Here is a 26,887-nt window from a genome sequence, read left to right as displayed (position 1 = left end):
TAAAGGTACAAGAAAGGAACAGCTGGAGGACCAAATTGCAACTCATTAGGTCAATTGGCAATAGGTCATTAACATGACTGGGTATAAAAAGAGCATCTTGGAGTGGCAGCGGCTCTCAGAAGTAAAGATGGGAAGAGGATCACCAATCCCCCTAATTCTGCGCCGACAAATAGTGGAGCAATATCAGAAAGGAATTCGACAGTGTAAAATTGCAAAGAGTTTGAACATATCATCATCTACAGTGCATAATATCATCAAAAGATTCAGAGAATCTGGAAGAATCTCTGTGCGTAAGGGTCAAGGCCGGAAAACCATACTGGGTTCCCGTGATCTTCAGGCCCTTAGACGGCACTGCATCACAGACAGGCATGCTTCTGTACTGGAAATCACAAAATGGGCTCAGGAATATTTCCAGAGAACATTATCTGTGAACAAAATTCACCGTGCCATGCGCCGTTGCCAGCTAAAACTCTAGAGTTCAAAGAGAAGCTGTATCTAAACATGATCCAGAAGCGCAGACGTCTTCTCTGGGCCAAGGCTCATTTAAAATGGACTGTGGCAAAGTGGAAAACTGTTCTGTGGTCAGACGAATCAAAATGTGAAATTCTTTATGGAAATCAGGGACGCCGTGTCATTCGGACTAAAGAGGAGAAGGACGACCCAAGTTGTTATCAGCGCTCAGTTCAGAAGCCTGCATCTCTGATGGTATGGGGTTGCATTAGTGCGTGTGGCATGGGCAGCTTACACATCTGGAAAGACACCATCAATGCTGAAAGGTATATCCAGGTTCTAGAGCAACATATGCTCCCATCCAGACGACGTCTCTTTCAGGGAAGACCTTGCATTTTCCAACATGACAATGCCAAACCACATACGGTACTGCATCAATTACAGCATCATGGCTGCATAGAAGAAGGGTCCGGGTACTGAACTGAACTCCTATCCCTGAACTTGAGCAACTTGTCTCCTCAGTCCCCAGACGTTTACAGACTGTTGTAAAGAGAAAAGGGGATGTCTCACAGTGGTAAACATGGCCTTGTCCCAACTTTTTTGAGATGTGTTGTCATGAAATTTTAAAATCATCTAATTTTTCTCTTTAAAAGATACATTTTCTCAGTTTAAACATTTGCTATGTCATCTATGTTCTGAATAAAATATGGAATTTTGAAACTTCCACATCATTGCATTCTGTTTTTATTTGCAATTTGTACTTTGTCCCAACTTTTGGAATCGGGGTTGTACATCATGTCAAGAAGAAAGGACATCAGCTTGACCTTAGAGAAGCAATTGTTACTGTTCACAAATCTAGGAAGAGGTATAATGACCTCTCCAAACAATTTGAAATTCACTATTCTACAATGTGATTCTACATCATGATCTTGTGCTCTACAGGACACTGTAAGAACATTTTAAAAGTTTATGTTCATGACAGCACAATCAAAAAATGACTAAACAATTATGGCATTCATGGAAAGGTGACTAGGTAAAAGCTCCTTCTCTCCCAAAAGAATATAGCAGCATGACTTTGGTTTCCAAAATTATATGTGAATAAGCCACAGATGTTCTGGAACAATATCATTTGTACTAATGAGACCAAGGTAGAGATGTTTGGTCATCATGCACAGCACTGTGTTTGCTGAAAACCAAACACAGCAGATCACCACAAACAATTTATACCAACCGTCATACCAAACATGGTGGTAGAGAGGTGATGATTTGGGCTTGTTTTGCAGTCACAGGACCTGGGACACTTGCAGTCATTGAGACAATGAACTCCACTTTATACCAGAATATTCTTGAGACAAATGCGAGGCCATCTGTCCAATAGCTTAAGATGGGCCAAAATTTGGTCATGTAATGGGACAACAATCTCTCAAGAACACCAGCAAATCAACATTTGAATGGCTAAAGAAAAAAATCAAGGTGATGTAATGGCCAAGTCACAATTTAGACCGCAACCCCATTGAGATGCTGTTGCAGGCTTCTGTGTAAACCAGCGCCCTCAAACATCAATAAACTGAAGCAAAGTAATTGTAACAATCCCTGATGTGGGTGGAGTACAGAAGCACGGCAGGCAGGAGTTGATGTTCACACACTATTTTATCTATTTTTTTTAGCTTTGCTCACACTCACACACTCACTCACTCACACACACGCGCGCGCGCGCGCACACACACACACACACACACACACACACACACACACGTGTTCTGGTCGGGAGAGACCTCTTCTCTGCTCTCCCCCTCCTTTTATGCTCCACCATCCCTGCAAAACACACACACACTAACTGACACCAGGTGTAATGACTTAGCCACTCACCTTCCCCGGCCCCGCCCTCCATTCACAAACTGATGCTTGGCCATGCCCCTACTGCCACATGCCCCCACTGCCACATATCCCCACCACCCCACTCAGGCCGGGGAGCCGTCCGGCCTGCAGCAGATCCCCCCCGATGGGACAAGAAGTCTGCCACCACCATCTGTGCCCCCGGCCTGTGGACCACCTCGAACTTAATCGGCTGGAGGGTGAGATGCCAACAGGTGATCCGCGCATTCGTATCCTTCATGCACTGGAGCCACTGGAGGGGTACATGGTCCAAACAGAGGGTGAAAACCCAGCAGGTAGTATCGGAGGGTGAGAACCACCTGCTTGATGGCCAGCCACTCCTTTTCAATGGTGCTGTACTTGCTTTCACGCATTGAGAGCTTGCAGCTGATGTACAGCATGGGACACTCCTCGCCCTCCACCTTCTGGGACAGAACAGCCCCCAGCCCTCTGTCTGATGTGTCTGTCTGTAAAATAAAGGGGATAGAGAAGTCAGGGGAGTGTAAAAGTGGCCCCCCACACAGTGCAGCCTTTACCTTGCTGAAAGCCTGTTGGCACTGCTCCGTCCACTGGACTGGATCTGGTGCTCCCTTTATAGTGAGATCAGTCAGCGGGCTGGTGACATCCGAATAATTGGGTATGAACCCACGATAGTAGTCAGCCAGCCCCAGGAGCTGTCTCACCCCCTTTTTGGTCTTGGGTCTCAGGCAGGTCACAGTTGCTGCAGTCTTGTTAATTTCGGGCTGCGCCTGCCTATGACCCAAGTGGAAATCCAGATACCGTACTTCCACCCGCCCAATTGCACACTTTTTCGGGTTAGCTGTGAGACCTGCACACCTCAGCAACTCTAGGACGGCCCTAAGGCATTCCAAATGCCATGGCCAGTCATCACTGTAAATGATTGTCAGCTAGGTATGCGGCCGCGTTGGCAGCATGAGGGTGGAAGATCTTGTCCATGAGCTGCTGGAATGTAGCGGGCGCTCCAAATAACCCAGAAGGGAGCGTGACAAATTGGTGTAATCCAAACGGTGTGGAAAAGGCCGTTTTCTCTCGGGATAGAGCAGTCAAGGGGATCTGCACATATCCCTTTGTTAGATCCAGTGTCGAATAAAAGCGAGCAGTGCCTAACCGATCGAGCAACTCATCAATGCGAGGCATTGGGTATGTGCCAAATTTAGACACTGTTGACTTTTTTATAGTCCACACAGAACCGGACCAACCTGTCGGTCTTGGGAACCAGGACCACTGGGCTGCTCCAGTTACTGTGGGACTCCTTGATTATGCCCATTTCGAGCATGGCCTTGAGTTCATCCGAACCACCTTTTTCTTGTGTTTGGGCAAGTGGTAAGGGCGGCTATGCACTACCATCCCCAGGGGCGTCTCAACGTGGTGTTCTATGAGGTGGGTGCGACCAGGAAGGGGTGAGAACAAGTCAGAATATTCCTTTTACAACTTGGCCACCTCCGTGAGTAGGGCCGGTGAGAGGTGGTCTCCACAAGGGACCAGAGTGGTTCGAGGTGTGGTTTTTTGTTTTTTTTTTACCTCCAGCCCCAGCTCTGCCTTCTCCAAGACTACCAATGCCACGGGGACCCCCTCGTTCCAACGTTTTAACAGGTTGAGGTGGTAAATTTGCAATGCCCCACTCTTATCCATTCGCCTCACCTCATAGTCGACGTCCCCGACTCGCCGTTTGACCTCAAAGGGCTCTTGCCACTTGGCGATTTGACTTTCTTGTGCCTGCCGTAAATTCTCCTGGGTTAAGTGCGTGAGTGTGTGGAGTTTTGCGTGCAGGTTGGGAACATATTGAATTTCATTCTTGCTAGGCGAAGTTCCCTCCTCCCAATTTTCCTGTAGCATGTCTAAAATGCCATGTGGCTTATGCCCATATAATAATTCAAACAGTGAAAAACCTGTGGAGGCTTGCAGGACCTCCTCGTACTGCAAATAACGGGCTTGAGCCATTTATCCCAATTATGTGCATCCTCACTTACGAATTTTCGAATTATGTTTTTGAGTGTTTGATTAAAACGCTCCACTAAGCCATCCGTTTGTGGGTGATGGACACTGGTGCGGATAGACTTAATCCCCAGTAACCCATACAGTTCGCGCAGTGTGTGTGACATAAATGTAGTGCCTTGGTCTGCCAGGATTTCTTTCGGAATCCCGACCTGGGAGATAATACGGAAGAGCGCTTCCGCAATACTGTGTGCAGAAATATTGCAGAGAGGCACCACTTCCAGATATCAGGTTGCATAGTCCACCAGAACTAAAATAAAGTGATATCCCATGCTGAATGATCTAACGGCCTGACAAGATCCATGCCAATTCTCTCAAAAGGGGTCTCGATTAGAGGGAAAGGGCCCAAAGGCGCTTTTGGAGTGGCCGCGGGATTTACTAATTGGCATTCAAGGCACGCCACACACCACTGACAGACATCCTCACGAATCCCTGGCCAATAGAACCGGGCCATTATTCGGGCTAGTGTTTTATCTTGCCCCAAGTGTTTGGCCATGGGATTAAAGTGAGCTGCATGGAATACGGGTTCCCTATGGCTCTTTGGGATCAACAACTGGGTTATCTGTTCATCAGTTTGAGTGTCCTGCATCACTCTGTACAACCTATCCTTAATAATAGCGAAATAGCCAATGCCACACCGGGATCTTCCCGTGATGTATTTATGCAGGACCCACCTCGCATTATGTGTTCCATCAATTCTTTAAACCCTGGCCAATCAGTTCCCAAAATTAGTGAGTGGGTGAGACGAGGATTAATCTCCACCTTAATTCTATGTGTTTGGCCCTGGAATTGAATATGGAAGGACACTAGGGGGTAATTGTGAACATCCCTGTGCACACAACACCTTCACCACTTGTGCTCTTCCCAGTGCCTCACCTTGCACCAGGCTTTGGTGGATTGAGGTCTGATTACAACCGAAATCCACCAACGCATGATATGTAACCCCTTGTACACTTACCAGTATGCAATATGTTCCAGCCCAATCGGGGGCAGTCTCTGGTGCGTTGGGGATCCGGATCACAGCTCCCACCTCCCTTGCGGGGCTCTGACTCTGGAGATGCTCCAACTCCCTGTGCGCCAGCACACCGGCCCAGGCTTTCCCTCTGCACCAGCGTTATGGGCATCACTCACCTGAGGAGGAAACGACACAGACACGGAAAAGGGAGACGGGAGGACACCACAGGTGCGACGGGCAGGCTGGGGGGAAGCCGGCCACTGCCTCCATGGTGGGGGAACAGGGTGGGGAATGGAAAGAGAGACAGAGGGGGGAAAAGGAGAGAGAGAGAGGGACAAAGAGAGGAGAGGCTCCTCGTCTGCCTGCCGTCAGAACCTCCTCTAGATGGTCCTCCACCAACTCGATGGCTCGTTCTAGCTATGCCGGGCGATGACACTGGACCCATTCCACCGTTCCTTCCAGAAATCAAGAGATGAACTGCTCCAGTGTCACCAGATCGATGATCCCGTCGGCGTCGCGGTCTTCCGCCCTCAGCCACCACCGGCAGGCGTCCCGGAGTTGCTGGCTGAATGCGAACAGCCGGCCAACCTCCTCCAATGCCAGCGTCCGGAAGCACTGGTGATGTTATTCCGGAGCACGGCCAACACGCTGCAGGATGGCTTTCTTCAAGTCAGCATACATCAGTCAGCTGTCAGCCGGGAGCTGCTGTGCTGAGAGCTGCGCCTCATCAGTTAGAAGCAGGAGGAGGCGCGCTGTTCGAGTGGCCACCCCCACATTTCGGCCGCTTGCTCAAAGAGGGCGAGGAATGCTTCCGGATCGTCCTGTGGGCCCATCTTCGTGAAGGTGCCTGTTGCGGTGATGGTTGAAGCCCCTGCCAACGCGAGCAGATGCCGGAATGCCTGGCAATCTTCCTGCTGGGCCAGCATCAAGGCTTCAGAGCATTGCTATTGTTCCTTCCGGAAGGGCGATCAGCACTTGATGCTGGTTCTGTTGGGTGGTAGCGAGGGCATGGATGAGCTCTTTGAATGGGGAGAACTCCATGTGGTGGTTCCCTTCTGTACTTCCGGGTTTTGGCACCACTGTAACAATCCCTGATGTGGGTGGAATACAGAAGCACGGCAGGCAGGAGTTGATGTTCTCACACACACACAATTTTTATTTTATCTATTTTCTTAGCTTTTCAGCTTTGTTCACTCACACACAGTCTCACACACACGTGTTCTGGTCGGGAGAGACCTCTTCTCTGCTCTCCCCCTCCTTTTATGCTCCACCATCCCTGCAACAAACAAACAAACACACACACACACACTAATTGACACCAGGTGTAATGACTTAGCCACTCACCTTCCCTGGCCCCGCCCTCCATTCACAAACTGATGCTTGGCCATGCCCCCGCTGCCACAGTTATAAAGAACAGTGGGCAAAAATTTCCCCAAAAGTATGTGAGAGACTGAAAAACTCACCTGAGATTCTTTGTTTGTTTATATATTTCTGGACTCTTCCAGACTGTTTAGAGACAGTTAACTTGCGCAATGCTGCTAGAAAGTTTGTTTGTATCTGTAGCAGTTCGTATGGGTGGGTGGAGCACAGAGGATGGCAGGACAGAGATCAGGTTTTGGAAATGGGGCTTTTATTGCTACACTTCTCAGTCTAGCAATATTTATTCTAAACAGACAGACACACACGACAGGCGTCTTGTTCGGGGATCAACATCTCTGCTCTCACTCTCCCTCCTTAAATATGGCGCGGTCACTGGGAAGACACACAAACACAGGTTAATTGCTCTCGGGTGTAGTGATTCTGCCACTTACCTTCCCTGACTCCGCCCTCCTGTCACAGACCGACGCTTGACCACGCCCCCGCTGCCACATACCCCCACCGCCCGACTCAGGCCGGGCAGCCGTCCGGCCTGCAGCCGACTCTCCCCCCTCCCCCACCTTGACGGGAGAGGAAGTCCGCCACGACCATCTGCGCCCCTGGCCTGTGGACCACCTTGAAATTAAAGGGTTGGAGTGCCAGATACCAACGGGTGATCCGCGCGTTGGCATCTTTCATGCGGTGGAGCCACTGGAGGGGCGCGTGGTCCGAACAGAGGGTGAAGGGGCGCCCCAGCAGGTAGTAACGGAGGGCGAGGACCGCCCACTTGATCGCTAGACATTCCTTCTCAATGGTGCTGTAGCGCCCCTCACGCACTGACGGCTTCCTACTGATGTAGAGGACGGGGTGGTCCTCCCTCTCCACCTCCTGGGACAAAACTGCCCCCAGCCCTCTGTCCGACGCATCGGTCTGCACCACAAAGGGGAGAGAAAAGTCAGGGGAGTGTAAAAGTGGCCCCCCACACAGTGCCGCCTTTACCTCTGAAAAAGCCCGCTGGCATTGCTCCGTCCACTGGACTGGATCTGGGCCCCTCTTTTTAGTGAGATCAGTCAGCGGGCTGGTGACGTCTGAATAATTAGATATAAACCTACGGTAATTGCCAGCCAGCCCCAGGAACTGTCTCATCCCCTTTTTGGTCTTGGGCCTCGGGCAGGCCGCAATCGCTGCCGTCTTATTAATTCGGGGACGCACCTGCCCGTTGCCCAAGTGGAAGCCCAGATACCGTACTTCCACCCGCCCAATCGCACACTTCTTTGGGTTGGCTGTGAGCCCCGCTTGCCTCAGCGACCTAAGGACAGCCCTCAGATGTTCAAGGTGCCTCGGCCAGTCATTACTATAGATGATTATATCATCTAGATATGCGGCCGCATAAGTGGTGTGGGGGCGCAGGACTCTATCCATCAGCTGCTGAAACGTCGCGGGTGCCCCAAACAGCCCAAATGGAAGTGTGACGAATTGGTGTAAACCAAACGGTGTGGAAAAGGCCGTTTTTTCTCGGGATAGTGGAGTCAAGGGGATCTGCCAATATCCCTTCGTCAAATCCAGTGTCGAATAAAAGCGAGCCGTGCCGAGTCGATCGAGCAACTCATCAATACGAGGCATTGGGTACGCGTCAAATTTAGACACCGCGTTGACTTTTCTATAGTCCACACAGAACCGGACCGACCCGTCGGCCTTGGGTACCAAGACCACCGGGCTGCTCCAGTCACTGTGGGACTCCTCGACGATGCCCATTTCAAGCATGGTCTCAAGTTCTTCCCGAACTACCTTTTTTTTTGTGTTTGGGCAGCCTGTAAGGGCGGCTACGCACTACCACCCCCGGGGGCGTCTCTATGTGGTGCTCTATGAGGTTCGTGCGACCGGGCAGGGGCAAGAACACGTCCGAAAACTCGGTCTGCAACTGGGCGACCTCTGTAAGTTGGGTCGGGGAGAGGTGGTCTCCACAGGGGACCGGAGAGGTACGGGATGCCAATGCCCCTTTTTGAACCTCCGGCCCCAGCTCCGCCTTCTCCGGAACCACCGACACCAACGCCATGGGGACCTCCTCATTCCAGAGTTTCAGCAGATTGAGGTGGTAAATCTGTAGCGCCCCACCCCTGTCTGTTCGCCTCACCTCATAGTCGACGTCCCCGACTCGCCGTGTGACCTCAAAGGGTCCTTGCCACTTGGCGATCAATTTGGAGCTTGAAGTGGGCAACAGTATGAGTACTTTATCTCCCTGTGTGAACACCCTAAGGCGCGTACCCTTGTTGTACAGGCGGGCTTGCCGTTCTTGGGCCTGCCGCAAATTCTCCTGAGTTAGGTGGGTGAGCGTGTGGAGTTTTGCGCGCAGGTCCATAATGTATTGAATTTCGTTCTTGCTTTGTGAAGGTCCCTCCTCCCAATTTTCCTGCAGCACGTCAAGGATGCTGCGCGGCTTGCGCCCATATAATAACTCGAACGGGGAGAACCCCGTGGAGGCTTGTGGAACCTCTCGCACTGAGAACAACTAGGGCTCGAGCCACTTATCCCAATTACGTGTGTCCTCGCTTACGAATTTTTTAATGATATTTTTGAGGGTGCGGTTGAACCGTTCTACTAAACCGTCCGTTTGTGGGTGATACACACTGGTGCGGATCGGCTTAATCCCCAATAACCCATACAGTTCGCGCAGTGTTCGTGACATAAACGTTGTGCCTTGATCAGTCAGAATCTCTTTCGGGATTCCGACTCGGGAGATGACGCGGAAGAGCGTCTCCGCAATACTGCGTGCTGAGATATTGTGCAGAGGCACTGCTTCCGGGTATCGCGTTGCATACTCCACCAGAACTAATATAAAGCGGTACCCCCGTGCTGACCGATCTAATGGCCCTACGAGATCCATCCCAATTCTCTCAAACGGGGTCTCGATCAATGGAAGAGGGCGCAAAGGCCCTTTTGGAATGGCCGCTGGATTCACTAACTGGCATTCGCGGCACGCCGTACACCACCTACGAACATCGCCGTGAATCCCCGGCCAATAGAATCGGGCCATTATTCGGGCTAGTGTCTTATCCTGCCCCAAGTGTCCAGCCATGGGTTTAAAGTGAGCCGCATGGAATACCAATTCCCGGCGGCTCTTTGGAATCAAAAGCTGCGTGACTCGCTCTTTAGTTTGAGTGTCCTGCGTCACTCGGTATAACCTATCCTTCATAACTGCGAAGTAGGGGAAGGACGGGGTGGCGTTCGGCTGGAGCGTTTGACCATCGATTACTTTCACTTGGTCAAACGTGTAGGTATCATGCCACCATCTTGTGTCAGAACTACAATTCCCAGGCAACTTCCGCGTGACCATCTACGTCAGTCCACCATGCGCGTATAAGTCCAGGCGGAAGCTCTGCCATTTTGTCTCTCGCATCCGGTTTTTAAGGGAGCTAGACGCACCAAAGAGATGCTCTCCACCAGAAAGACGTCTTCTTTCTTGCAAGATCCATCACTCAGCGCGATTTTCTTTCTTACCCTTGGCAAAGGTAAACTCTAGAGTCGCGCGATCTTTAAACTCAACCTGAGTTACACCCGGTTTACTTGTATTAGAATTGACGTCACGACTGCAGCCCAGGCAGTTAAAAGTTAAGAAGTGATTGAATCCTTTTTAACTCAAAAGCGCTGTGCATCTTATTCTGATCAGAGACTTTTCCTCACGAACGCTGAGGTTCAGACCAAGAATCCTCTGCTTTCCACGGGAACCACCCAAGTGCTCCGCTGGACCCGAAAGTTTTCTACGCCTCCATCACGAGTGGCTCACGTGCTCCCACGGCGAGGCCCGAAACTACACCGGCGAATAGTTCTTCATATCTTGCTAAAGGCAGGATTAAGTAAGATTTTGGCATTTGGGCATAATTAGGATAGTCTTAGGAATTTGCTTTTATTTGAAATACTGTGAATTTAAACCCAGGTTTATCTGTTACACTGTTAGACATGCAGCGTGTTTTATTTTGGTTCTATGTTCTCGCAATTGTTTGTTTAATAGGTTGTGCATGCTCCTCTCTGACTAACACTAATTTCCTTATCATACATTTTGACCTTATCAAGGTTTCAGTGAGTTTGGTAATGTTATGAGTGTGGAATCTTTTTGTTACTGAGAAAACACGTGCTCAACAGGCCTGACCAGGCCTGATACACTTTAGACAGCTTCCCTTTGTCTTTAGCAACACGTGCTCAGTAGGCCTCACCAGGCCTAACAAACACACTTTAGCTAGGCCATAGGGCCTTTCACAAACACACTAGCAACACAAGGCTAATCTAGGCCTCCACCACGTGTAGTTAGCTATACGAGGCTAAACACATGGTCAAGTCCTTCACCCACACACACACACACACACACACACACACACACACAAGCACATGTTAGCAACAGAGCTAATCCTTTGTTCTATTTAAATAACATTCTTTTGTTTTAGCTAGCAACAAGCTAGGCCATACACACACACACCACGCATGTATATACACACCTCACTGCTTGTATATATTGATTTATTATTTTTATCTTTGTTATAATAAATTCATTTATTAAATAAACTGTGTTTATTTGTGTGAACGATATATGAAGTCCCCAGTCTTCTCAAAGAATTCAAAAGGGTGCATATAAAAGTTATGTAATATGGTAAGTGATTGTAATAATTTGGAAATATACCATAATCTAGCTGTTTGGTAATTTATCCAGGATTAATGGTATGATTCACTAAATGATTCATTGAACGATTCACTAAATGATTCACTAAATGATTCATTGAACGATTCACTAAATGATTCACTAAATGATTCATTGAACGATTCACTAAATGATTCACTAAATGATTCATTGTATGATTCACTAAATGATTCACTAAATGATTCATCAAACGATTCACTAAATGATTCACTGAATGATTCACTTCAAATGAGTGATTCTATGGTATGATTCAGTTCAAAGGAGTCAAAGTAAACGATTCAATGGGATTGATTCATTTTAATTATTAACCTTCAAATTTAATGAGACTGATTTAACGAGATTGATCACTTAATTTCAATAATTAACTGATTGCACCCACAAACGCATGTCGCAGAGTCGAGTCTCGCGATTGTTCTAATGGGAAATCTGCAAGGGATTCCCCAATAGAGAGAGGAGGAGCCGACGGCTCCTCACGCTGACGCGGAGATGACGTAAACGGCTCTGTGACAGCTGCTCCCGCCAAAGCGACACTGGGACCTCCCCCTGTCAAATAGCAGGACCCACTCTTTACTAGGCGTGTCATTAAACCCCGAAATCCCGGCCAATCAGTCCCCAAAATTAAAGAGTGGGTAAGGCGAGGATTAACCACTGCCTTCACTATGCATTTTTCCCCTCTGAAAACAATGGTGACCGACACCAAAGGGTAGCTGTGAACATCCCCGTGCACACACAACACCTTCACCCCCTGTGCTCCCCCCAGTGCCTCGTTTTGAACCAGGCTTTGGTGAATTGAGGTCTGGTTACAACCAGAATCCACCAACGCCTGATATGTATCCCCTTGGATACTCACCGGTATGCGATACGCTCCGGCCTGATTGAGGGCGGCCTCTGGCGCGTTGGGGATCCGAACCACTGCGCCCACTTCCATCGCCATGCACTGCTGTTGAAGGTGACCCGGCTCCCCGCAGCGCCAGCAAACCGGCCCGGGCTTTCCCTCTGCACCGGTGATCTGGAGCTCACTCACCTGAGGTGGGGGAGAGACAGACACAGAAGGGAGAAACGGGAGGGCACCGCAGGTGCGGCGGGCCGGCTGGGGTGGTGCCGGCCCCCGTCTCCGCCTCCGCGGTGGGGGAATGGGGCGAGGACGGGACACAGGAGGAGGGGGAGAGAGAGAGAAGATGCCATCTGCTGTCCTGCCGCCGGGACAGCTGCCAAATGGTCCTCTGCCAGCTCCACTGCCTGATCCAGCGATGCCGGGCGGTGGCACTGGACCCACTCCGCGGTTCCTGCTGGCAAGCGAGCGACGAATTGTTCCAGCACCACCTGATCGATGACTCCCTCGGCGTCGCGGTTGTCGGCCCTCAACCACCGCCAGCAGGTGTCCCGGAGCTGCTGGCCAAACGCGAACGGCCGGCCTACTTCCTCCAAGTGCAACGCGCGGAAGCGCTGGCGCTGCTGCTCTGGTGTGCGTCCCACGCGCTGGAGGACGGCCCGGCTGAGGTCCGCGTAGGCTAGCCGGCGGTCGGCAGGGAGCTGTAGTGCGGCCAGCTGTGCCTCTCCCGTTGGCAGGGGGAGGAGGCGCGCCGCTCCTTCGGCGACTTGCTCAAAGAGCGTGATGAACGCCTCAGGATCGTCCTGTGGGCCCATCTTGGTGACGGTGAGGGGAGACGGGCCCGCGGTAGGAGCGCTGGTGGCCCCCGCCGACGCGAGGAGGTGCCGGAACGCCTCTCGATCTTCTTGTTGGGCCAGCACCAGGGCTTCGAAGCGTCGCCCTTGCTCCTTCCGGAGGGTGACGAGCGCCTGGTGCTGGCTTTGCTGGGCCATGGCGAGGGCGTGGACCAGGTCGGCGAATGGGGAGGACTCCATGGGGCTGCTCGGCTGGTGCTCCACTTTTCCCAGGTTTCAGCACCACTGTAGCAGTTCGTATGGGTGGGTGGAGCACAGAGGACGGCAGGACAGAGATCAGGTTTTGGAAATAGGGCTTTTATTGCCACACTTTTCAGTCTAACAATATTTATTCTAAACAGACAGCTACACACGACAGGCGTCTTGTTCGGGGATCAACATCTCTGCTCTCACTGTCCCTCCTTAAATAGGGCGCGGTCACTGGGAAGACACACAAACACAGGTTAATTGCTCTCAGGTGTAGTGATTCTGCCACTTACCTTCCCTGACTCCGCCCTCCTGTCACAGACCGGCGCTTGACCACGCCCCCGCTGCCACAGTACCCTTTAGTGTTCTCAAGTTCTGCATAAATTTGACCTGAAATATGATCAGATCTTCATTTAAGTCCTAAAACTAGATAAAAAGAACCCTATTAAATAAATTATGCTTGCCTGCGACCCTGTAGAACAGGATAAAGCGGCTAGAGATAATGAAATGAGATGAGATTATAGTTTTTAGTGTGTTTGCTGCACAAAGCTAGCACACTATTGTTGTTCTTAAGTGTATTGCATTCATTTATTGAGCAAAATTATTCAAAATTAAACATCTTTGTCGGAAAATTCATGTGAACCTCCAGGAGTACAAGTTAATCAAACGAGAGTTAATTGAAATCAAGTGTTTCAATCACGTGTGAGCTTAGCAGGTCCTCTCATGTTTCAAGAACATAAACTTTGATCTTCTCTATCAAAATCTGGTCTTCACCACACAGGTTTATGGAAGTGTGCCATGCCTTGATCAAAGGAGATTCTCGAGGACCTCAGAAAATAAGTTATTGAAGCTCGCCAGGTTGGAAAAGGTTAAAAACAATTTCTCAAGAGTTTCTCAACCATCCACCAATCCACTGTAAGACAGATGATATACAAATGGAGAAAATTCAGTATCACTGTTACTCTCCCAAGGAATGGTGGTCCAGCAAAAATCACTCCAAGGGTGCAGCAAATAATATTATGGGAAGTCTCAAAGAACCCCAGGGTAACATCTATGGACCTACAGGCCACTCTTGCATTAAGTAATCTCAATGATCATGAATCTATCATCAGGAAAACACTGAGCAAGAACAGTGTGCAAAGAGGAAGCCACTACTTCAAAATGAGCCAGAATGAAGACTGCTGCCCATCTGAAGTTTGCTCAAGAAGCCAATTGGAAGAATGTTCTGTGTACAGATGAATCCAAAATAGGGTTTGATTTCAATAAAAAGTTATATTTGGCAAAAACTAGCCACTGCATTCCAACACAAGAACCTCATCCCAATTATGTAGCATGACTGTGTCAGTATCATGGTTTGAGGCTGCTTTGCTGCCTCGGGTCCAAGACAGCTTGCCATTATTGATGAACCTATGAATTCTAGAATTACCAGCAAATTCTACAGGAGAATGTCAGGGTATCTGCCTGTGAACTGAAGCTTAACTATAACTGGGTCATGCTGCAAGACAACGATCATAAGCACACAAGTAAGTCTACAAAAAAATGGTTAAAGCCAGAAGAAATTTAGCATTTTGGAATGTTCAAAAAATCAAAGTCCAGACCTTAACCCACTAGAAATGTTGTGGACTGAAAAAGAGCAGTTCATGCAAGGAAGTCTACCAACATCACCGAGTTGAAGCAGGAATGGGCCAAGATTCCTCCAGCCTATCGTGCAGGACTGATTACCAGAAATTGACTGGCTGGTTGAAGTTATTCCTCAAAGCGGTCACACCGGTTCACATACTTTCTAGTGGCACTGTATGTAAAATTTGGCACACTGGAATTCTGAGATAGTGACTTGGAAGTGAAATAAATCTGCCTGTCATTGATTACTTTAAAATGTCCTCTGATGTGAATAAAGTAGATGTCACAGTGCTTTGCTTCACTTCACTAAAAAAAGCATGGAATTGATAAACTGGTCTCCTAACGAAATTGACACAGTTTTCTCAACGAGAAGTTTGGGTTCGGGGGAACCCGTCTGTCCTGCCGGAACGTTTGCGGCTGGTTACACGATGGACGCGTGGAAGCGGTGGCGGGTCGTGTGCCTGGCGATTCTTTCTGTGGAGGACATTGAAGATATCTACCTATTCGGAACCATGATTACAGGACTTTTGCTGATTGGATTAGGCATTGCCCTGGTATATCGAGGAAATCAGACAACGGTGACAGCTGTTCAAAGCCCCACAAAGCTGCCCGATATGATTGGAGTGGTGGGCAAAGCTGTTGGCACTCAGACTGTGGATATTCAGAACTTTTAACCACAAAATGGTTGTTATCTCAGAGCAGCTTTCAGCTTTGCAAGGAATACATTTTTCGGAGATCAATTTGAATAGAATGGACGGAATGGACAGATATAGACGAGCGGTGTAGACGTGCAAAGACTGCGTCTGGAAAGACCAAACAATTCATATCTTCGACATTCGGCGGCCTGAGACAGCACCGGTCTTGGTTCAGGCCGTTGCTGAGGCAACATTTCCCCCTGAAGGTCACTGCCAGGAGACACTCACGCATTCCTCGCATTCCTTCTCTAACTCTCCGCGGTCGCCATTTTTACCCCCAGTATGACAAGTGGGTGCGTGACCAGCGCCTTCATGGCTGCAGGAGCGGACGGCTGCTTGCTTGTGCTGGATTACCTCCCCCCCTTACCCCTGATTCCCCCCCTCAAGTCCCGTGTTTAAAGTGTACTTGTGGTGTTGTGTGCTTATGTGCAAAGGTTTTTTAAATGTTCCCACACTGTACTCCTGACAGGAGCATAGTGGGGGGGGTTCTTTTTTTCCTTATCTCTCCTCATGTTATGTTTCCTTTTTATCTTCATCCCTGTCTTCCTGTCCTGTCTACCCTATGTTAATTGTATGTTGTATATGTACGGGCAGGTTGACGGCTAATTTTGCTGGTACATGTGACTAGTGACAATAAAGGGCATCATCATCACTTTGTGGTCCTGACACAAGTGCAGCAGATAAAGTTTATAGCTGATTATACTGTATTACCAAACATGCCAACCATTACACATTTTTACTTAGGAGCACCACAAAAACATCAGAGTATGCTTGTATGACTTGTCACTCTAAATATGCCAAAAGAACAGTATTTACTCCCTGATAGGGTGACATTATAAATAATGCTAATGGTGATAAGTTGAAAGAGATTAATTGTGCTGTTTTAGTTTATTTTTAGTGCTGTTCTCCTGTTTCGTACTGAGCAGTATCTATAGTGAAAATGTCAGCCATGTAAACATTAGACCACTGATTTCTAAAAGGATTTTATTACCATGTTTTTTTTTACCAGTTTGCTGCACACTACTATAGAATCACTTAAATATCCACCATCCAGCTGTTTTTTTCACAATTTCCACACTGCCCTACTGTACAGATTATTATTATTATTATTATTATTATTATTATTATTATTATTATTATGCCCTCCTGTACTCTCTTTAAAACTAAAATGGTGTAAATGCTTGTTATCTTGTCTTTTTGGTTGCAAAAGATTTTAGACTATTAAATGGTTAAAATTAAAAAATTATGATCATAGAAAAATTAGTATCCCATAAGCGGTTATATTTTACGTTTGATTATATTTTACAATATTAATTTTGTCTTAATACAAATAAGATGTATACCTTGGTTGTGTGTTAATATACTTTTGATATGTTACTATGGTGTATCTTGGTTTTTCAGGACGCTGAGGGGAAGTGGCGCAGGTTGAGAGTGGAGACAGAATCACTGCAGCAGCAAATCACAGAGCTTAAAAATGAAAGGGCGGATTTTCAGAAACAAGCCAGTTTGGAAACTCTAGAGTTAAAGCAGACACAAAGCCTATTGAACAGGTGGGCAACAGCAACAACAAATTAATAGCTGAGACAAATGATTAGTAAGGTTCATAAATATTTGGACATTGACAAAGGTTATTGTTATTTTAGCTGTCTAGTATGACAGCGTATTAGGGCCATTGTAGGTAGGTAGATAGATATTATTATTATTATTATTATTATTATTATTATTATTATTATCTAGGTAATATTCCAAGAAAAAAATACCTCAGAATTTCCAAGATAAAAGTCGTAAATTTACGAGGAAAAAGAACTCTGATATCCTTTGTGGCAGTTCAAAACTATCTGTCCATTTCCTCTGATCTCTTTACCCTTTGGACTTTTGGTCCATATGTGTATATTTTTTGCAGTGAAAAAGAAACAACTTTGAGTTTAAAAAGGCAGCTGGAGGAATCTGAGTGCCGCAGTGAAGAGCTGAAGAAAGAAAATATACGGTTGATACAGCAGAGAGAGAGGGAGGATGAGGAGAGGAGTGGAATAGAGAGAGAGCGACAGAGACGGTAAACACTCTTAATTGACAGATTTTGTTTTTGCAAGCCTGAAATGCTACGTTTCTAATTTTTTCTGCATTTAAACACCATTTATTCATCCATTATCGATACCACTTATCCAGTTTGGGTGGAAAAAATGTGTCAGTTCAAATAAAAGGTGCCATGTTTGAAGTTGGTTAACACATCTAGATGTAAATATCAGGAAATGAAAGCCGAAATTCTGATCAATTGTCTCATGTTCATCTCTTGATCTCAAACACAAATTACTTCACTGTATAGCATCTTCCTTCTGAGGCAGCCACAGGATCTAATGATCCATTTCTACAATGCAGACATTGAGTGTCTAACTGTTCAATATTTGATGGACTTCTCCACCCCACAAATAGCTGCATTTCAGTGCATTAAGACTATGGAATGAAGCATTGAGTATAATCTACTATTGACTGGTTTTACCTCCTACAACCTCAGAAGCACTTTGCTTGCAGCTGATGGACATCTATATGAAACATACTCTTTTTCTGGAAACTTGGATGGATGGATGGATGGATGGATGGATGGATGGATGAGTGGATGGATGGATGGATGGATGGATGGATGGATGGATGGATGAGTGGTTGGGTGGATGGGCATATGGACAGAGATAGATCAACATGTTGGATAGCAGATTATGTAGATGGATAAACAGATACACAGATGGCTAGACATATAGGTAGATAGATGTAGCCATATAGAAATGTCTAGAAAGATAGAAAAGAAGTTTCAGGTTTCCATTAATACTATTTGTGTTTCAGAATGGAGGCAGATCTTTTGGAAAATGCCCATTTGTGCGAGCAACAGAGTCGCACTCGTATAGAACTACATAACCTGCAGGTGGCGCTGGAGCAAGAGAGACTGGAAAAGGCGCGTGCAGAGAAGGAGTTAGCAGACACCAGGGACGCTTTAGCCAAGGTAAAGATTGAACAACACACACTAACACTTTTCAACATTTTTTGGCATCTGACCATCTTATATTCATGTGACTTAGATTTAAACACAAACTTTATCATGTAGCAGGTGGGGGCGTGGTTTATTGCAGGTTTGCACTCTCAGTTCAGAGATGCTTATTAAGTGCTTCCAGTTAAGAGATGCCAGGTAGCGCAGTCGGTTCAAAACACTCTGTAAGCATGCATGACTCAGAGACTCTCAGTTAAGAAGTGCCTGGTAAGGATGCTCGGTTCATGCATGCACACACATGTAGCCATATAGAAATGTCTAGAAAGATAGAAAAGAAGTTTCAGGTTTCCATTAATACTATTTGTGTTTCAGAATGGAGGCAGATCTTTTGGAAAATGCCCATTCATGCTCACTGATTTTTGTCGCATGCATGATGTTCTGTGTTGTTTTGGTCCTGTCCTTAATTGAGATCACTACATCAGTTAAATGTGGGAAATTTTAAAATCTTGAACATCAAGGGTTTTTCCATTGTACACTATATAACTGATATATTTTACTTCTACTTTATTATCCCCCACCCAAACAAAGTTGCGTGATGGTTACGGTAATGTTACAGGTTTCGTCCATCCAGCTGTCCGTCCGGTCACATTTTCATTTCTGGGCCATATCTTTAAAACTACTGAAGATATCTTCATGAAACTTTGTATACATATCAATCAACATGTGAACTGGTGCCTTTTGCATTTTGGATTTTTTGAAAAAGTATTTTTCAAATTTTTACATAAAAAATAGATTTTGACTTAGTTTCTAACAGCATGTTCATTTCCGGAGCATATATCCAAAAGTATTCATGATATGAATTTAAACTTGGTATACATGTTAACAAGGTGCTGTAGACATGCCTTTTCATTCTAAGAAATTTAAATTTTTCATGTTTCCATGGAAATAATTTCAGACTTAGTCTCTCAGGTTAGTCTTAGGGGTAGGTTTTGTTTCTGGAGCAGAACTTGAAAATTATGAGTGGTATGGTCTTGATAGTTGGTATATACCTGATTAAGTAATGTATATGTGCCTTATGATACTAAGAAATGTGAGAAATTTAAATTTTTAGCTCATCTGGACCAAAGGTCCGGTGGGTTTATGCCATGGGCTGCTGAGGTCAATGTAAAGAGGTAGGGTTGGTTTCCTGCAGCAGAACTTGAAAAATGTAATAAATAATATCTTGAAACTTGGGATATAGTTGGTATACAGGGCGGGGGATATAGATGACTCTGTCTTCTTGTTCTATTTAATGGAGGACGCTTTGTTGCAAAAATTATCTGATTTGCACAAGAACATTTTTCCTGCTGCTTCATGGTAATTCAGTCTTATGCTTTTGTCTAAATTTACAGAATTACTGAGTTTAAGCTTGGTTATCCCCGTCTCTCTGTTTCTTAGGCACGTGAGTCTGTGCTCTCTCTCTCCTCTGCACACACTTTACTGCAGAGGGAAACCTCAGATACGTGTGATTCTTTGGAGAAAATGGCCACCTTAAACGAGTCACTGGCACAGGATAAAAGGGAGCTCAGTGCCCGAAATCTTCAGGTGTTTATTCCTTTAATTCACATTTCAGATTTCGGGGTCTCATTCAGTGCATGCCTTCAGCTCATATACACAGTTATAATTAAGTTATTCCACAAAATCAAGTCGTACATGAGCAGATAGCTGATGAGGCCCATAGCGCTGAGATTGAGTGGAATAACTGTTTTATTCTATCCACATTCACTGGATTTTGAGAAACGGAGCATTTTTATTTTTATTTTTTGCAAATTCAATAAATAAAAACTTTACAAAACATCCGACAAAATATTTTTCACTTTGAATGTAAACAAACCAGTGAAATGACAGTAGCAATTTGTGAAAAATGCTATAGTAATAATTCTTGGACAATAAAAAAGATATGTTCTTACCATCAAATACTTTTTATTCCATAGTTTGTTGCTTTTATTGCATTTTTTTTCTTCTTCTTTAGGGTTTTTTTGGTGGTTGGCAAACCAACTTAAAGGTGCATTACCGTCACCGACTGGGCTGGAGTGTGGAATAGCAACTGTTGGGGGGGGGCAGTTCTTTTAGCAATTTCTGTTTCTTTTAAATACAACCCCGATTCCAAAAAAGTTGGGACAAAGTACAAATTGTAAATAAAAACGGAACGCAATAATTTACAAATCTCCAAAACTGATATTGTATTCATAATAGAACATAGACAACATGTCAAATGTCGAAAGTGAGACATTTTAAAATTTCATGCCAAATATTGGCTCATTTGAAATTTCATGGCAGCAACACATCTCAAAAAATTTGGGACAGGGGCAATAAGAGGCTGGAAAAGTTAAAGTTACAAAAAAGGAACAGCTGGAGGACCAAATTGCAACTCATTAGGTCAATTGGCAATAGGTCATTAACATGACTGGGTATAAAAAGAGCATCTTGGAGTGGCAGCGGCTCTCAGAAGTAAAGATGGGAAGAGGATCACCAATCCCCCTAATTCTGCGCTGACAAATAGTGGAGCAATATCAGAAAGGAGTTCGACAGTGTTAAAATTGCAAAGAGTTTGAACATATCATCTACAGTGCATAATATCATCAAAAGATTCAGAGAATCTGGAAGAATCTCTGTGCGTAAGGGTCAAGGCCGGAAAACCATACTGGGTGCCCGTGATCTTCAGGCCCTTAGACGGCACTGCATCACATACAGGCATGCTTCTGTATTGGAAATCACAAAATGGGCTCAGGAATATTTCCAGAGAACATTATCTGTGAACACAGTTCACCGTGCCATCCGCCGTTGCCAGCTAAAACTCTATAGTTCAAAGAAGAAGCCGTATCTAAACATGATCCAGAAGTGCACACGTCTTCTCTGGGCCAAGGCTCATTTAAAATGGACTGTGGCAAAGTGGAAAACTGTTCTGTGGTCAGACGAATCAAAATTTGAAGTTCTTTTTGGAAATCAGGGACGCCGTGTCATTCGGACTAAAGAGGAGAAGGACGACCCAAGTTGTTATCGGCGCTCAGTTCAGAAGCCTGCATCTCTGATGGTATGGGGTTGCATTAGTGCATGTGGCATGGGCAGCTTGCACATCTGGAAAGACACCATAGATGCTGAAAGGTATATCCAGGTTCTAGAGCAACATATGCTCCCATCCAGACGACGTCTCTTTCAGGGAAGACCTTGCATTTTCCAACATGACAATGCCAAACCACATACTGCATCAATTACAGCATCATGGCTGTGTAGAAGAAGGGTCCGGGCACTGAACTGGCCAGCCTGCAGTCCAGATCTTTCACCCATAGAAAACATTTGGCGCATCATAAAACGGAAGATATGACAAAAAAGACCTAAGACAGTTGAGCAACTAGAATCCTACATTAGACAAGAATGGGTTAACATTCCTATCCCTAAACTTGAGCAACTTGTCTCCTCAGTCCCCAGACGTTTACAGACTGTTGTAAAGAGAAAAGGGGATGTCTCATAGTGGTAAACATGGCCTTGTCCCAACTTTTTTGAGATGTGTTGTTGTCATGAAATTTAAAATCACCTAATTTTTCTCTTTAAATGATACATTTTCTCAGTTTAAACATTTGCTATGTCATCTATGTTCTATTCTGAATAAAATATGGAATTTTGAAACTTCCACATCATTGCATTCCATTTTTATTTACAATTTGTACTTTGTCCCAACATTTTTGGAATTGGGGTTGTATTTGATGATAATTTTTGGGGCTTCACGCTCCACCATTTTGTTTTTCTCTAGTCACGGTTTATGAACTGATAGCCTAATAGTAAAGTAGCCAATCAGAGTGTGCGATTGCTCATTTCCAGAGAATGTGGATAGAATGTTTATTGTACCATACTTCTTATCTATTTATTTATAGACTTTTCTACATTTGTCATTATGTAGCGCGTGTGTGTGTGTGTGTGTTAGAGGTAGTTGTAGGCATAGCATTACTTAATAACAGTAAGAAGTCAGCGGGTTTTTGGTTTATGTCCCCAGCTGGAGGAGGAGGTGACTGAATCTCAATTGCAGCTGCAGCGTTTCAGATCAGATGTAGCATGTCTGCAGAAGGACCTGAATGCTGTTTCAGAAGAAAACACAGAGTTAAGGTTAAAAACAGCTATTTTTGTATAAAACAAATTATTTATTCTGATAGAATCATTTTATTTATATAATGCAGAACCATATTATTTCATTTGACCTTGATCCTTGATGTCATCTCATGCTCTGACTGTTGTACTTATCTGTTTTCTGTACACATTCTACATTTACTCACACGACAAGATTTAGTGTGGGTATTTTTAGACCTGCTTTAGCATTTCCACCTTTCTGAACCAACCATAATTAGCAATCATCTTTCAACTGCTTCTGAAAGTATGAACAATTCAGAGATGCTCACTAATCACGCTTACTTAAGAGTTTCTTGGTGTGAGCATGTCAATTTCACAGATGATCTGTAAATGCAGTTGGTTTAGTGTCATCGTTGTGATGATCCATCTTTTCATACCAACTCTAGAGAGTAGTGTTTCAGCTACAGAGATTTGTTGTTCTTATTGCGCACCATTTCAAAATCTCATCTCATTATCTCTAGCCGCTTTATCCTGTTCTACAGGGTCGCAGGCAAGCCGGAGCCTATCCCAGCTGACTACGGGCGAAAGGCGGGGTACACCCTGGACAAGTCGCCAGGTCATCACAAGGCTGACACATAGACACAGACAACCATTCACACTCACATTCACACCTACAGTCAATTTAGAGTCACCAGTTAACCTAACCTGCATGTCTTTGGACTGTGGGGGAAACCGGAGCACCCGGAGGAAACCCACGCGGACACGGGGAGAACATGCAAACTCCACACAGAAAGGCCCTCGCCGGCCACGGGGCTCGAACCCGGGCCTTCTGGCCAACCGTTTCCGGTTGAGAGTACGTCGTGCGCGTTCTGGCTGCCGCTTCTCACCGGAGCTTTTTTTGTTTTATTTTATTTCTTTTTCTATTTTTTTTTCTGTGTGTTTGTGTAGTTTGATGTTTGTTTGAGTGTTTTGTCCGCCGGTTGTGGTGTAGCTCCGGACCTAGTTTTGGGCATCGATTCCCTCCAGGCCTTGGTTCGCCGTGGGCGATGCCTGCGCTCCCAGCTGTGGACTGCAGTGAGCTCGTTGCTCATTTTACATCATGGTTGTCCAGCGCTCTGTGCTTTAACGCTTGGCGTGATGTTCCGAGCGATGTTGCTCGGTGGTGTCGCGGCGGCTGTGCAGGCGGTTTGGGACACACCAGCGCTCTGCGTGGCGGAGCTTCTCTGCTCGCTTTGTGGATCCACGGCGTGGTGTTCGAGCGATGTTGCTGACGGCGTCACGGCGGCGGTGCTGGAGATGTGGGACTTGTTTTCGTGCGCCTTTTGGTGGGACTGTGGCTGCTACACCACGGGAATTACATCCTGACCCCTACTTGGTGGACTTTTTTACTTTTATTTTTTATTTATTTATTTTTTTCTTTCTGTCTACTATTTATCTGTTGTTTGTGTGTGTGTGTGTGTGTGTGTGTGAGATTGTGTATGTGTGTGTATGTTTGAACTTCCTGTAAAGCGTCTTTGAGTACCATCCTCAAGGGTCCTGCTGCACTCTTCAGCCAGTGATATCTTTCAACTTTGGGAGCACCAAACCACTGCATCTGCTCCTGCTGCCATCTCTTGCTCTTTTATGACTTTTCCTTCCTGAATCAAGTTACTGACTAATGTAGTTTCAAAAACATCATCTTTCCAGTAGCGCTAAAGTAGGAGACAAAATCCAGGCTAAAGCATAATAAATGTAGAGCCTGTCAAGCAAACAGGCAGTTAGTATTTATTCATTTCCAAACTGGTTAATGATTACTGATTATACTGAATTACTTGTTTAAATAACAATAGTTTCATTTTCCTTACTTTAGCTAATCAGTAAGAAATTATTAAAGTCTTAATTGGTTAATTTACTTACTGATTAATTTCCTCATAGATTATTATTTTTTTATTTTATTTTATTTTTTTTATTTTGCATCAGTTCTTAACAATATGTAAAAATCACTAAGTAATTACAGAATGCTTGTGTTCAAATATAAACTATATTTTAGGACTTGCCGAAATGCAGATCTGGACTCCCTTCATCGGCTTCGAGAGAAGGAAAGAGAAATGGAGGGAGAGCTGCAGATACTGAGAGAGGAAAACGAGAACAAATCTAATGCTCTTGATGATGAGAAAAGAAAAAATGAGCAGGTGAGATGGTAAAAGAGGTGTGTGATGAGAGAGAAAACAATCCTAGCGATTAACATAATTAAAAACCTATTAAATATATAGTAATGTAAGTGTATTTTTGGTTAAGGCAGTTAAACATAATGGGAATGGCTTGTCATATAACTAGCAAAGCCCATGTGTATTTGTCATCAATGTTGTGCATGAACAAACCTGTTAATAAAATAAGCTTACACACACTCTTCTGTCATTATTCATCTGTACAACAAAACCCAATAATACTAATAATGTAGATGGTATGACAGTGGAATTGTGTTTAGTAAACAGTTCAGTTTCAAGATTGTTATTCTTTATTGTTGTTTGTCCTTTTGATCCAGATTTTAAAACTTCTAAATCACATCAGACACCAGTATTATAAGCCCAGATTCAGTTAAACTAATTATTTATTTTCCTCTTATTTCTGTGTCCAATTTTAGTGATTTTAGGAAACTGTTCCGTTTTCTACAATAGTATTTTAGGGCCTATGACAGTGCTGTTGCCAAGAGCACTGTTTAAAAAAATTAAACAAAACACTTTTTCACTTTTCTTTAATTGGATCCTACTCTTTACATAACCTGGTGTCTGTGTGCATGTTTCAGTTCTCTGAAAAGTACAGAAGTGTGTCTGAGGAGCTGCATACTGTGAAGTTGAAGCTGGATAAAGAGATGGACCAAGAGAAGAGGGCACAGAGAGAGAGAGAAGAGCTACAGAGAGAAAACCAGAGACTAGAGGAACAAGTGCATAGTGTAGGGCAAGAGAAGGAGGAAATAAAACAAGACAGAGAGGACCTCAGGTAAAAATGGTGTCTGTGTTTTTATACGTATTATTAAAAGTAAGATGGCTTATTTTGGTAATTAATATATATACAGTGTATAACAATTGCATTTATTACTTATTACTGAAGCTAATTATTAACATTTGAAAAAGATGGACTTTTATCCATTGATCCCAACTGGTTGTTAACATCGACCGTAGAAAACATGGACAACGTATCGTCTGTAAAAAAGCTAACTTTTTTTTTTTTGTCTCTAAACTGTTCTGGGAAAAAAAAGATACAGCATGTATAATCAAGATAAGAGCTTAAAATAAAATTAATGAAATTACCCTGAAAATAACCTGGAATTCATAGGGTTAATGTCATAAATTCACCCAAAAAATGCACAAAAATGTGTTCTTATAGATATAATTATAAATGATTATCACAAGCTTCATGAGCTGCCGCACTTAGTCAGCTCACTTTATGAGCTTTTTTAAATTTGGTTTCTTTATCTGTGCAATGTTCACTGGAGCCATGGTGCAGTTTGTTCTTCTGGACAAAATACAACATCAGATTAATATTTACCTAATCTGAATCCAGCATATATCAGTGTGAAATGTTATAAAATCAAAGTCTTTTTCATGTTGTAGTATTTAAATGGAATTGAACTTTCAGTAGTATTCAACCATTATTTATTCCGCTCATCCGTCAGGGACACGTAGGAAGTTTAAGTCAATCCCAGCTGACTTTGGGTGAGAGGCAGGGTTCACCCTGGGCAGGTTGCTAAACTATCACAGGGCTAACACAGAGATGAACAACCATTCACACCTATGGGCAATTTAGAGTAGCCACTTGACCTAATCCGCACGTCTTTGGACTGTGGTGGGGAAACCGGAGCATCTGGAGGAAACCCATGCAGGCACAAGGGGAACAGGCAAACTCCACGCAGAAAGACCGCAAGGTTTGGACCAAAAACCACCGTGTTGCCCCTTTCAGTAGTATCTTTTATTTTGAAAGACACTAAATATGAATAGACAAACAAAGGTTGATGTACAGTGAAACATACAGCTAGATCAGTAGAATCTCTCTATAAACATATTAAATGAGCACTACTCTGCTGTGCATGACGTGTGATGATTTTGATTTTTAGGAATTTTAATGGCATCCTCCAGAAGCAGCTGTGTGTGGCAAAGGAACAGATTTCTGTACTGGAGGTGCAGCACACACAACTGCAAATGCAGGTTCACACACTCCAGCAGGCCAAAGATGTTCTACATGGTGAGATTTTCTGCTTATCCCACTTTTTATTTAAATGAAACTGCAACATTTAAATTTCC

The 26,887-nt window shown here is 45.0% G+C and overlaps 1 protein-coding gene across 5 annotated transcripts in view; it reads left to right on the top strand.

Moving 5' to 3' along the window:
* si:dkey-230p4.1 (centrosome-associated protein CEP250) overlaps window positions 1-26,887 on the top strand; it is a 70,229-nt gene that overhangs the window by 31,212 nt on the left and 12,130 nt on the right. For all 5 annotated transcript variants that reach the window (XR_009655331.1, XR_009655329.1, XR_009655328.1 and 2 more), the window contains exons 11-18: window positions 16,931-17,079; window positions 17,433-17,582; window positions 18,365-18,521; window positions 19,944-20,090; window positions 22,537-22,646; window positions 24,637-24,778; window positions 25,393-25,586; window positions 26,701-26,828. Coding sequence is in view for 1 of the 5 variants with exons in the window: in XM_060929159.1 (XP_060785142.1) it covers window positions 16,931-17,079; window positions 17,433-17,582; window positions 18,365-18,521; window positions 19,944-20,090; window positions 22,537-22,646; window positions 24,637-24,778; window positions 25,393-25,586; window positions 26,701-26,828 (1,177 nt within the window). In the remaining 4 variants the exon portion in view is untranslated. The remainder of the gene's footprint in view (window positions 1-16,930; window positions 17,080-17,432; window positions 17,583-18,364; window positions 18,522-19,943; window positions 20,091-22,536; window positions 22,647-24,636; window positions 24,779-25,392; window positions 25,587-26,700; window positions 26,829-26,887) is intronic.

This window comes from Neoarius graeffei, chromosome 9 (genome assembly GCF_027579695.1).
Source record: "Neoarius graeffei isolate fNeoGra1 chromosome 9, fNeoGra1.pri, whole genome shotgun sequence".
Lineage (NCBI taxonomy): Eukaryota > Metazoa > Chordata > Actinopteri > Siluriformes > Ariidae > Neoarius > Neoarius graeffei.
Note: the sequence above shows the minus strand (reverse complement) of the source record. Positions and strands in the feature narration are given on the sequence as shown.